At 40.4% G+C, this 12,656-nt stretch overlaps 1 protein-coding gene across 3 annotated transcripts in view; it reads right to left on the bottom strand.

Annotated features, from left to right (window-relative positions):
- NUP133 (nucleoporin 133) overlaps positions 1-12,656 on the bottom strand; it is a 64,448-nt gene that overhangs the window by 14,596 nt on the left and 37,196 nt on the right. For all 3 annotated transcript variants that reach the window (XM_035008416.1, XM_035008417.1, XM_035008418.1), the window contains 5 exons: positions 7,333-7,557; positions 3,284-3,406; positions 2,625-2,724; positions 1,689-1,940; positions 954-1,087 (listed from right to left, as the gene is read on the bottom strand). In XM_035008416.1, coding sequence (XP_034864307.1) covers positions 954-1,087; positions 1,689-1,940; positions 2,625-2,724; positions 3,284-3,406; positions 7,333-7,557 — 834 coding nt within the window. The remainder of the gene's footprint in view (positions 1-953; positions 1,088-1,688; positions 1,941-2,624; positions 2,725-3,283; positions 3,407-7,332; positions 7,558-12,656) is intronic.

Raw genomic sequence — 12,656 nt, forward strand, 5'->3', positions numbered from 1 at the left:
AGACTGGAGAATGATCAGATTTTGGAGGTATCACAGAAGGATTTTTAAATAATTACTAAACATATTAAAGAAAATAAAAGAATGCTAAAATGGATGGAAAATGTTGACAAAGGGCTAGAATCCACAAAAAGGATAAAAATCATGATGGGCACAAAAATATTTACTTAAGCACTATTGTGAAATACTAAATAAGCCGTGTCCAACAATCAGGCCCTGGTCAAATATGGTAAGTTACACCAAGTTCACAATATACCATAACAGCATCAAAAACATTATTGTGAAATACTTAATGATAAGGACAAATATTTGTGATATATTAAGGGAAATCAGCAACTGGCAAAACATGTTTGTAATATTATACAGTGAAAAGACTAGAACAATATAAACCAAATGATAAAAAGGGTTCTCTCTGGGTGGTGAAATTGTGAGTGACTTTTAAAATTTTCTGGTTTAAAGGTTTTCTGAATTTTATACAATGTCACTTTTATAGTAGGAAAAAAATCAGTTTTTACATGAAGATCAACTGACTGAATAAAGTGGCTTTAAGAAGCAACTATAATTCATCTAGAGAGTGTCATAATGAGAACTTTTAAAAAAAAATAAGCATGATGTCAACCGAGGAAAGCTGAGCTCTCCAAAAGCTGCAGCATCCTGTGCTCCCAGGATCTTTTTTCAAAGTTTTAAAACTCTCCCTATATTCGTCTATTTACTTTTAATTATAACTGGAAATATCAGAATAGAAATTAAAGTTTTAACACATTCTTCAAAGGTCAAAGAATCTTTCAATAATATTTGGAAATGTCTGCCAATTTACAAAAAAACAATGCACAAATTAGTATCTAAGTTAACTGCAAAAAGATTGTATACCATCTTCCTAAAAACCCAAGTAAGATTTAAAATGGTAAAACCTACTACAGGATCTACTGCCTACGTCCCCAGCGTTCATTACCTACCTGATCGGCAAATTGGGTCATGTAGCGCTGGAGTCTGGTCTGGTTGTCAGTCTGCTCACACATCTGTACTAAGATATCAAAGTCACAGTACTTTTCTGCTAATGAAGCAGCCCACGGGTACTGGCCTAGTGTGACTGTAAAAATGAGAACAGATGGAAAAAAAAAATCCTGTCAGTGAAAACTTAATACGTGATAAAAAATATTACATGAAATTTTACCTTTAACTCATACCATACTCTAAAAATAATGGAAGAGAAATCCTTCCAGTTACTGGCATTTAGTTTCATAATCCACATAAATTCATTAAAGAGGCAAATTTAATGCTTTTTGTTCCTGCCTACCTATGAAGCTATTCCCTTCCCATGTGTACAACCCCTCCTCCTCATCCTAACTATGAAAAGAACATGTCCTTTGCTGAACAGCCTTCATCATGCTCTACTGGGCAGACTAGTTATTCATGTAAAGGTCTCAGATGACAAGCTCTTGGAGGGCAGTCTCCATCTGTTGCTAATTTACCTTTTCAAATCCTCCTCAGCATGGTACTTGTACCTGGGAAGTTTTGAAAACAAGGTTGAACAAATGAACACAGAAAGCTGTACATATAGGCTTTAAGTTCTTGGTTATGGTTGGATGAATGATACTAGTACACTGAATACGCTGCATTAATGATTTGACTCCTTCATCCGTTCTGCAAATTTAAAGACCCATGGCCCTGGCTAAATACCATGCACTTACGAAGTGGAGATAAGAGATCTGATCTTTTCTGTAGGTATTCCATTTCCAGACTGCTATATCTTTCTTGATCACCAGATCGGTCCAGAGACTTCAGCTGGGAAACATAACCATCCAGGAAGCAATCAATCAGTGCTACCAGCTGCTCTGTCAGAATGTTTCGGAGGTTGCTGTCTGCTTGAGGATAAACCACTTTCAGGACAATTCCATGCTGGCGTTCTATTACTGTTCGGATGCCTGAAGGACCACTTGTTGCTGTGAAATCACACAAAGTAATACGGTAAGTAAGGGTTCTATACTTGCTAAGGGAAAGACCAACTGCCTAAATACTATCACCTCACTGCTGCTGGAAAAATAAATCAAATAGGGTTTCAGCTGATACCTCTCTGTCCTGCTCAAATCCCATCTTCTATATGGGAGACTTCCTCAACAAAGCCAGGTAAACATGATCCTTTTTCCTTCTAAATCCCTTTAATGCTGCTCCACTTACTTTTTTGTATTAAATCAACATTAAATATAGTCAACACCTCCAGAGCCAGGACCTCCTTCTTTGAATAACTATATGCCCTAAAATCTAGTAGACATGGAGCGCCTGGCTGGCTCAGTCACTAGAGCATGCGACTCTTGATCCTGGGGTCATAAGTTCAAGCCCCTCGTTGGGGGTAGCGATTACTTAAAAAATAAATAAGTAAATAAAATCTAGTGGACACATAATAAGTACTAGTGAAATACATTATAGAGAGATCTATAAATTATTCAAGGGAATAAAGCAATTTTCACAAGAATTGCTCATTCTGGAGATAGCACTTATTTTTCATTTCACTTATAAATCTACACTAATGGAGTAATACAGCTTCCAAAAATGCGTCATCAGGAATGTATTTTGAATGACTGCTAATAATAAATCAGTATATTTGGGCTCAGTGCTTGCAATCTCACCTGTCCAAGGAACATATTCAGGTTCCTGTTCTAGTGGTTCTTCTCTTCTATATAAGGAGTTTCTATTTTGTCGATAATGACTAGCAGCTTGTACCATGTCCTAGAAAAACAATGTGATAGCATATGCAGAAAGCGATGAATCCCAGTATTTTTAAAGGTAATTTCAAACACCAAAGTCTATTAATACTGAAAAATACTCGGCACAGGTCTGCAAAATTACTTTTTGGTTCTTTCTGCATTGAAATTTAATTTCAATTTTGGAAAACTATAGTAACCAGAGTAGGGAAACCATTGCTATAAAGACCATTAGCTAAGATTAAATGGAACATTTTAATCAGTAATATAAACAGTAAGCATTTGAGTGATTTATTTAGTTAGTATAACATTAATACATTTGTAATGATATATATATATATCCTTCTCCAAATAAAAGGTTTATTTTACCAAACAGAACTCAGGATCATAGACACTTAATATGCACAAGGCAAACATTCAAAATGTTTGGCTGATTAATAAAATGGCATTTTTCTAAATTTTTGGAATTAAATGCTAAACATTTATAAATTACTGGCGATACAGAATAGGAATATGGAAACTACTTTCTCTTCTATCCACACTCTGGTCTTTGATTTGCTGAAATCTTCACTGTAATTTTGTACCTTGAGAATACTGTTCACATTGATGACCACCTCAGCCCATTCAACAGATTCCAATGATGTATCCTTTAAGACCTGCTCCTCATGCTCTAGTAAGCACTCACAGACGGTGTCTACCTGGGACACCTGGGGAAGTACAGAGAAGGCAATACTTAAAACAAAAATTATGGTGATGGTAATAATTACAACTGCCCAGAATCTACTCAAGGGGCTTTTCTCATCAAGGAATACCCTCAGCTCATTAGCCAGAATAAAACAGCTGATGGTGAAAATAAATTTAAAAGGAAGTAGAAAGAGAAAATATTGTTCAAGGAATCCTTGAGCAACAAGGTTTGAACCGCATGCATCCACTTACACGTGGATGTTTTTTGATAGATACAGTAAATTTATTTTCTCTTCTTTATGATTTTTTAAAACACTCTGACTGCTTGGGGGGTCAGCACCCTTAACCCCCCGCATTGTTCAAGAGTCAAATGTATATAACTTCTGTTCTTTTCTAATTTTTTTGTCATTATTAACACATGAAGGTAATGAGGCAAAAATATTCTTTAAGCACTGAAACACCTGTTTCCGGTTTCAGCCCATGGTTAAACTTTCCCCCCTTTATTAAGTGGATATTTACTTAATACATTTAGAGTTTGCATATAATTGGGCATGCAAAGAAATAACAGAAATGAGGTTTGCTGCCCTTATGCTTATAAGCTAGTTGAAGGAACAAGACATATGCATATGCAAAATATGACCCAAACAAAATCATCTTTTAAACCCTGTTATTCCTTTTCTATTTCAGGTGTTAGTCAAAGGCATCCTAATAGCCCCAGCAAGAGACTTTTGGCTCATTTAATTTGCAAGATTAAATGTAAGAATTTCTTAATATCGCTAATGTGAAAATGGTAAGAAAGCATGTATGACATAAAAAAGCAGGAAATATAAAAGCAGGGATGCCTGGGTGGCTCAGGTTAAGCATCTGCCTTCAGCTCAGGTCATGATCCTAGGGTCCTGGGATCAAGTCCCGCGTCGGGCTCCTTGCTCAGCAGGGAGCCTGCTTCTCCCTCTCCCGCTCCTCCTGTTTGTGATCTCTCTTTCTGACATATAGATAAAATCTTAAAAAAAATATATATATATATATAAAGCAAATAAAATGTCAAATAAATTGCTAAACACCTTCACCACGAGAAAGTTACGTACTCAGTGGTTTCAAATACTATTTATGCTGACCCAACAGTCTATCCCTTAAGCAGTTAACTCTATGGAACCCTAAGATTCAGAACTACACCCCAAAGGAAACTTAAGACCAGTAAACGTCATGAGGAATTAAGATAAATGGTGATGTAAATAGTCTTAAACATTACCATTTTCCATATGGAGCGTTCTTTTGAAGAACCAATCACATTTTTGGTTTTGTTCTATCATATTCCTAAGGTACTACTCATGAATTATGTATCCAACTGATAATTTCCAGATCCTTCTTTTTTTTTTTTTTCCCCAGTTAACTGGAAAATGCAGGTATACTGAATTAACTAGTATGCTTTCCACTTGGATCCAAATGCAGAAAAAGGAATCAGACTCTTACTCAATTCTTTCAAATAATTTGTTAGTAACTTTTTATAAAAATTTGCTTTGCCATGTAAAATTATGTATGAACAAAGACCAAAAAAGAATACAAAAGTTACAACAGTGTGATTGTGAAAGGAATCTATACACCTTAAGGATCCTACCTTTTCCCCTTCAAACCCCAATAGCCTCTCAAACCTGAGGCCCTGAGAGACTTACAACCCTCATTTCCAAATTCCTTTCCTCAAATAAACCTACTAACTCTCCTTACGGTACTCTAATCCTTCCAGTCAAAAAGCCAGACGGTTCTTATAGACTTGCTCAGGATCTCAGAATTATCAATGAAGCAGTCTTCCCTACCCACCCCATCGTCCCCAATCCATACACCCTTCTCCTCACTATTCCACCCTCCACCATGTACTTCACTGTCTTAGACCTTAAGGATGCATTCCCTACTATTCCCACCTCCCCAGAATCCCAGGACCTTTTCACCTTTCCCTGGACTGACCCCAACACCTGACACTCCCAACAGTTAACTTGGACAGTTCTCCTGCAGGGTTTTAGGGATAGCCCTCACTACTTCGGACAAGCTCTGGCATGAGATAACCTCTCCCTCCCAAATAGTGCTCTTATCCAATATGTAGGTGACCTTCTCCTCTATTAGCCCTTCTTTGCCCACTTCTATTTCTGACACCATCACTCTCCTCCCCTTCTTATACAACAAAGAGTTAGGGCCAAGTGCAGACACCTGTGAGTTTTGTCTGTAAGCTTGGCTGGAGGTGGGGGAGTGAGGGCTTTGCACAGATTCCTTTCAGATTGGTTAGATCACGGAATTTGAGGTAAACTGTTTTTCTTTCTTTCATTCAGATTTTGGGGATATTTCCTAGATTTAAAAAACAACAACAACAAAATAAAACAAAAAAGTGCTTTGCCTTACATCCTTAGACAAAAAACTAACCCAAATATATAAGAACAGGCATTCTTAGAACTAAATACATTTATGGATTCAACAGAAAACCTGAACATAGTTCAGGGTCTTAAATTATTTTTAGGTTACAGTACATGAAACATAGCTGGCCCTTAAACAACACAGGTTTAAACTGCATGGGCCCACTGATGCACGTATTTTTTTCGATACAGTACAGTACTGTGAATTTATTTTCTCTTCCTTATGTAAATTTTAACATTTCCTTTACTTTAAGAATACAGTATGTAATACTGTATATAACATACAAAATGTGTATTGATTTAACAATTGGTAAGGCTTCTGGTCAACAGTAAGCTACTAGTAGTTTTTTTTTTTTAAAGATTTTATTTATTTGACAGAGTGAGAGAGGGAACACAAGCAGGGGGAGCAGGAGAGGGAGAAGCAGGCTTCCCGCAGAGTGGGGAGCCCAATGCGGGGCTCGATCCCAGGACCCTGGGATCATGACCCAAGCCGAAGGCAGACGCTTAACAACCGAGCCATCCAGGCGCCCCAGTAGTTATGTTTTTGGAGAGTCAGAAGTTATACACAGATTTTCCACTGTGCAAGGGGATTGGCATGTTGTTCAAGGGTCAACTGTATTAAGAAGAAAAAAGGACTTCTTGGCATAGCCTGTTAGATGCTAGATTATAGCTAGACTGTGGTAGGAAGGAAATAAAAATGAAACTGACCAAATAGAGTTAAAAGTTCCCCATGTGTAAAAAACAATTATAGGGAGGGAGTAAAGTCTCCCCTGCCCCTGCATGAGGTTGTAAGAAGTTGCACAAGAACAAGAGCTGTATGCTATTATCACAATAGTCAGCTGCCACCAGCTGGCCAGCATCTTAATCTTTTCTTCCTCTGATGTTTACAGCAGGTTTTTCTTTCCCTTGGAAAATAAATCTGATTTTAAAAGCAAGGTAGATAGTAGGATCCTAGCAGGTAGTGAGCAGAGTTTAGTGAAGGGCCCGTTTGTGGTGGTGCTGGCAGGGGCCAGGGGATCTACAGAGGAAGGTGCAGCATCCAGGGCCAGCAAGAGGGGAGCCACTACGAAGGCCGGGCGTGACGGGGCACTGGGCGGAAGCAGTACTGGAAACATGGGAGAGCAGCCAGCGAGAAGCCTCAGTCTCTGACAGAAGGCCCTGCAAACTGCAGTGGAAGCAGGGAAGGAACGAGGCTGGGGGAATAACTGATAGAACAAACAATAACAGATAACCACTCCCGGCCTGATACTGCGTCACCGTTATCAAAGACAACAGGAGGACAAAGGAACCCACTGACGAGATGCCCTCCAGAGGGGGCAGCGTCAAGAGTGGGTTCGGAGAGGCAAAAAGAAAACATCCAGCAGCCGGTAGAGAAGACTCCGTCAATTTTGCAAGCTCTAACTTACAGGGAATGTGCTAAATAAACATGGAGTCCTATTTAAAATTTCAATGAGATTTTTTTTGTGCTCAATCTTTTCCCTGTTCGAGGCATGATCAGCAAATGGCATAGCTCTACGAAGCCACATTAAAGGCAAAAGAACTCCTCTTACTTCTCTAAAAAAGACATCTGCTGGAGTCAGGTTGGATGGGATTTCACAGTCCCTCTTGTTTAAAGCAATCATTATTGCTGTGTTCAGCAGGTCCGAGAGCCTGGAGTGGTAGTTCTTGAGAACAATGGCGGCTGATAACTTTTCTGCATGCTCACAGAGCAACAGTCGAGTTGCCATGGGCATCCCTCTTACTGCAAAAGTGCCAAGACGTCCAAATAAGCCAACCTGGGGAAAATACAAACACATGTTCTTAGGAAACATTTACAGTAACACACGAAATAATGCAGGCTTATCCCCACCAGAAGCACAATGGGTACAGAGCTGTTGGCCTTAGGTGTCCCCAAGAAAGTTCCTCAGCTATCTTCTCCCTTCCACCATTTTACACACACACACACATACACACACACAACTTCAACCAGAGCCACTAGCACCTATAACAAAGTATAGATGTTCCTCTTCTGAGATTAGGGTCATTCCACTACTCTATCTTATTTCTCATTATTTATGGTTATCAAAAGCATAAAATTGCTCTTTTCTACCTAACTCCCCAAGATTCTAGATCTTTGTGAACTAGACACTCAGCAGTCTCCATCTTTAGCGATTAATTTCCAGAACCTTAAAGTCATGGGAAGGGTAGGAGAGTCTTTAATCCTCTGCACTACTACCTGTGCCTGATGCCCATTTCTGATGTGTTACTCTGGGAGTTCTTCTTAGCTTTCTCATCTGATAAAGTGTTAACACCCAACTAGGAAGAAGCCAAGAGACACATGTAAATACTGAATACTCTTCTACACTTTATTACTGAGTGACTTGATTTTTGTATGTTGAGGTTTATTTTAAATAAAGTACACAGTAAACAAAATAAACAATGCCCCAAATCCCCAGAGAAGTCCTACTGACATGGGTGAAAAACACACATGGTTAGAAAACTTTTTTTTTTCTGAATTAATTTCTTTTATTACAATGAGCTTAAGAAAATAATAAGGAATCTACCTTTTGCTAAATGGGCTAAAATGGTTTTCTGCAAATCCCCCATGAGGTTAGTGACAGTCTTCTTTCTTCTTCTTTTTTAAAGTATAAAGATAGCCCTATAGTGTGTAAATGGGAAGCCCCAGGAGAAGGCTGCTTCCCATACAACAATCATCAGAATCATGGAGAAATAAGAGGTAATTACAGTGAAAAGCCAAAACAACTTGTGTCTTGGAAGTGTGGTTCACACACGCGTGTCAAGAACAAAAACTGTGGGGCGCCTGGGTGGCTCAGTCGTTAGGCGTCTGCCTTCGGCTCAGGTCATGATCCTGGGGTCCTGGGATCAAGCCCTGCATCGGGCTCCCTGCTCTGCGGGGAGCCTGCTTCTCTCTCTCCCATTCCCTCTGCTTGTGTTCCCTCTCTTGCTGTGTCTCTCTCTGTCGAAAAAATAAATAAAATCTTAAAAAAAAAAAAAAAAAGAACAAAAACTGCAATATCAGCCAACTGAAAACAAAAAATAAAAGATGACATTCGTGGGTCTTTTCCCTTTTTCTCTGTGGAAAAATGCTCTTTCATTTTTTTTAATGAGAAGACTGTTCTTTTCTTTTCTTTTTTGAAGATTTTATTTATCTGACAGAGACAGAGAGAGAGCACAAGCAGGGGGAGGAGCAGAGGAAGAGAGAGAGAGAAGCGGGCTTCTCCGCTGAGCAGAGAGCCTGATGTGGGGCTCGATCCCAGGACCCTGAGATCCTGACCTGAACAAAGAGAGACGCTTAACCGACTGAGCCACCCAGGCACCCGAGAAGATGGTTTCTACACTGTGACCTGACATGAAAATGCTGTGTGCCCAGGGTGCCACACCCAGCAGCACCTCTCACTGACTACCACTGTGAGCAGAGAATCTGGACAATAAGAGGATGAACATGACCTCTCTTGGCTGGAGAACCATTTCTTGCCACTTTGCTGCTGAATTCACTCATGAAACTGCTCAAAGAAAAGCTGCACCCTGACTTCTGAGAATCTACAGAAATTATATATAAAGACTATCGACTAAGAGGACAGCACACATGAACCCTTCCTTCAGAGAATACAACCAAAAGAGAGTGGGTCTGATAAACTGGGGCCAGAATGAAGGATAATACTGTAGGTCAGACCTCAAGGTTCTCAGGAACATCATCTACCATCCCAAATGAATATCAAAGCCAGGAAAGAGGGTGTGAAGCTCTGACCCATGAAAGAGAACAATACAAAACATTTAACAAAGGCACGTTACTCCCCCTGAGGCTCAATCAACAGTGCAGGGCTTGCTTGGCATAATGTGGACACCAGAACCCTCAGTTGTACTTGGTTTGCCACCTTTGATTCCCCATGTTGCAAAGAGAACTGGAACCCTGTCAGATTCCTGGCATTATTTCACTCACACTGGTCCCTTTAAAGTCGTTCCTCAAGCCAGACCCCAAGGGGCCCTGTATGCAGTGAGGGTGTAGACTCATGATCCATTTGTCAGTCTGTAGTTAGAGCAGGAGAACTTAAACCTGATGAATTCTACTCTGTAAAACAGCAACCATCAGTGAGTTAGGGGTATCAAAGAGGCTTCTGTGAAGGGGAAGACTCAACTGGGATGTGCAAGAAGGCAGGATTTGAAGGTCTATGCCTAGCAGCCTGCAGGAGTGACTCAGGCACTAAGCTCCCAGCCAACCCTGACTAAGCTGGCATGGGGGTGCACAGGGGGCATCCGCTCAGTGTTTAAACAGTCCTCGAATAGAGGGTTCTAGACCTCTGTGACACTCCTAAAGCTCAATGTACCTGCTACCTTTGAAAAGACAGGTGTGATGCTTACCTGCTCAAGTGCAAGATCTGCTCTCTTAATTCCTTTGATAATAAAGCAACACCCTAGAAACGAAGAACCTTGGAAAATCGTGGGAAAAACCACATGGGCTTTCCCAGTGCTAGCTGCCTGTTTTGGGATATTAGTTACAACCTTTCATGACTCTGAGAGCTACAATGCAGGCTACCTAGCTAGAGCAGTCTGAAAGAGTCCTCCTGCTTTTCCTTCACAGAACACAAGATAAAGGGAGAAGTGACCAAGATTGTGGTAGGTCACCATTCTGGAAATCTCTGTACCACACTGTCCATGGCGAAAGCAGAGAGCCTGGCTTGCACATGGTTAGAAAACTTAATAGTACAGAGAGGTAAAAGTCCCCAGCCCATTCCCTAGTGGAGGTGCAGTTAAATTTCCCTGCGATCTTTATATGCTTTTGTGGCATTCATAATGCTAGGAGACTTTTTTTTAACACAAAGGGGTCACACTATATATATTGTTTTGTACCTTGTTTTGATAGCATCTTATTTTTTCACAACACATTTAGATACACTTTTTTTTTCCTCATTATTTTTAAGACCATGGAATAGGTTGCTGGATCAATCTGTCTTAGTTTATTCATTCACCCTGTTCACCTGGTTCTTTTAAAATAAGAGTTGCATTGTCTTTTCTGATTTGGATTCTCTTCCTGGTTCCCTCACAAATATTGAAAATGTAGTTTTTACATGAGGGAATTCTGCTTGCCTCAGCGCGGCTGCACTGCCAGTGAAGTGATGTCTACCCATGAACATCGCTCAGGCCCCATGACAAAGAGAAGCACAGTAACACCCTGCCTCTAAGCCTCTCCGCACTACGTGTGAGGACATATGCTTCCCTCAGTGCCAGAAAACCGGAGGCAAAGGGACTGTCCTGAGGCCTGGATATTAATTCTCATCCCCTTTAGCACGAGATATGGCCTCGTTGGCACAGAGTCTGGCTTGAGGAGAGCGTCATATTCAGAAGTATTTGCTTAGGGGTGCCTGGGTGGCTCAGCGGTTAAGCCTCTGCCTTCGGCTCAGGTCATGATCCCGGGGTCCTGGGATCGAGTCCCACATCAGGCTCCCTGCTCAGCGGGGAGCCTGCCTCTCCTTCTGCCCCTCCCCCTGCTCGTGCTCTCTCTCTCTCTCTCTGACAAATAAATAAATAAAATCTTAAAAAAAAAAAGTATTTCTTTAGATACAAGTATCTGGTTATACAATTATTTACATTAATAATAATTAACAATTAATAATATGCTCTAAAATATTAAAGGTAACTCAAACATAAATGTATAGCCAGAATGGGATTTTTAGATCCAGCTAGATATTACCTTGCAATGGACACTGCCTCTAAGAGCTGAATGACTCCAGCAGGGTTTCTGAAGCCTGGGGAGGCTGTGCCAAGAGATACGACAACTGCTCCTGCTCCACGGCTCTCTCAACCCTCTGATAAATTAGTGTGTGCTTGGTGTGGCATATTAAGGCATGAACTCCTTCCATCCCAGTATGCACATCCTCCTGCAACATGACTTTGGCACTCCTCCCATCAAGAGGTAGAATCCATCTCTCAATCCTTTTCATCTGGGCTGGGCTGGTGACTTGCTTTGACCAATGTCACTTTGTTTGGTGGAAGTCACATTTTTGACATCTAACGTAAGACCTGAGGAAGACTACAGCTTCTAAGTTCATCCCCATGGAGGGCTGCCCTGAGACCACAGGAAGCCAGTTCAGCCTAAAGGAAGATTAGAGACTAAGTGGAGGAGAAGAACCATGTGGCCCAGCTGACAGCCTGACATCAAATGTCAGGCAAGAGAAGCTTGCGGACCTTCCAGCTCAGCCTATCCTAAATGCAGTTCAAGGAGTGGTCCCAGCTGAAATCCACAGAAAAACCACCCAGGTACCCGAAAGAAATGTTTTAATCCACATTTTGGGGTGGTTTGTTAGGTATTAATAGTTACCTGATACACTTGACTAAATGAACAATTACATTAGAAGAAAATGTTGTGTTTTTCCCCCCATTAATTTGTAGTCTATCTAAACCACTTAAAAAAAAGGAGAGAGACTTGAATGATTGGAGTGCCCTTGCCAAGACAATAAAAGTAGACAGGAGCCAAACCATACATTACAACTGAAGCAGAATGTGGAATTAAGAACAATCAAGGTGTTTCTGGAATCATCTAGAATTGCACTGTCCAATAAGGTAGCCACTATCCACCAAAGTGATAATTTAAATTTAAGTTAATCAAAATAAATTAAGAACAAATATAATTCCTCAGTTGTACCAACCACATTTTAAGTGCTCAGCAGCCGCCTGTGACTAGTGGCTACTGAGTAACACAGATATAGAACATTCCCATCACCACAGTAAGTTCTATTAGACAGCATCAGAATCTCTTTAACATGAAGGCATTACTGATTTTGGAAAAAGTAAGCAAAAGTGGGATTAAATGCATTCATTTGGATATATAATATGCCCGGGAGCCACTACTGATCAACAAGGCAGAGATGGGTGATAC

This window comes from Mirounga leonina, unplaced genomic scaffold (genome assembly GCF_011800145.1).
Source record: "Mirounga leonina isolate KUSES-001 unplaced genomic scaffold, KU_Mleo_1.0 Mir_152, whole genome shotgun sequence".
In the NCBI taxonomy this organism is placed as follows: Eukaryota; Metazoa; Chordata; class Mammalia; order Carnivora; family Phocidae; genus Mirounga; species Mirounga leonina.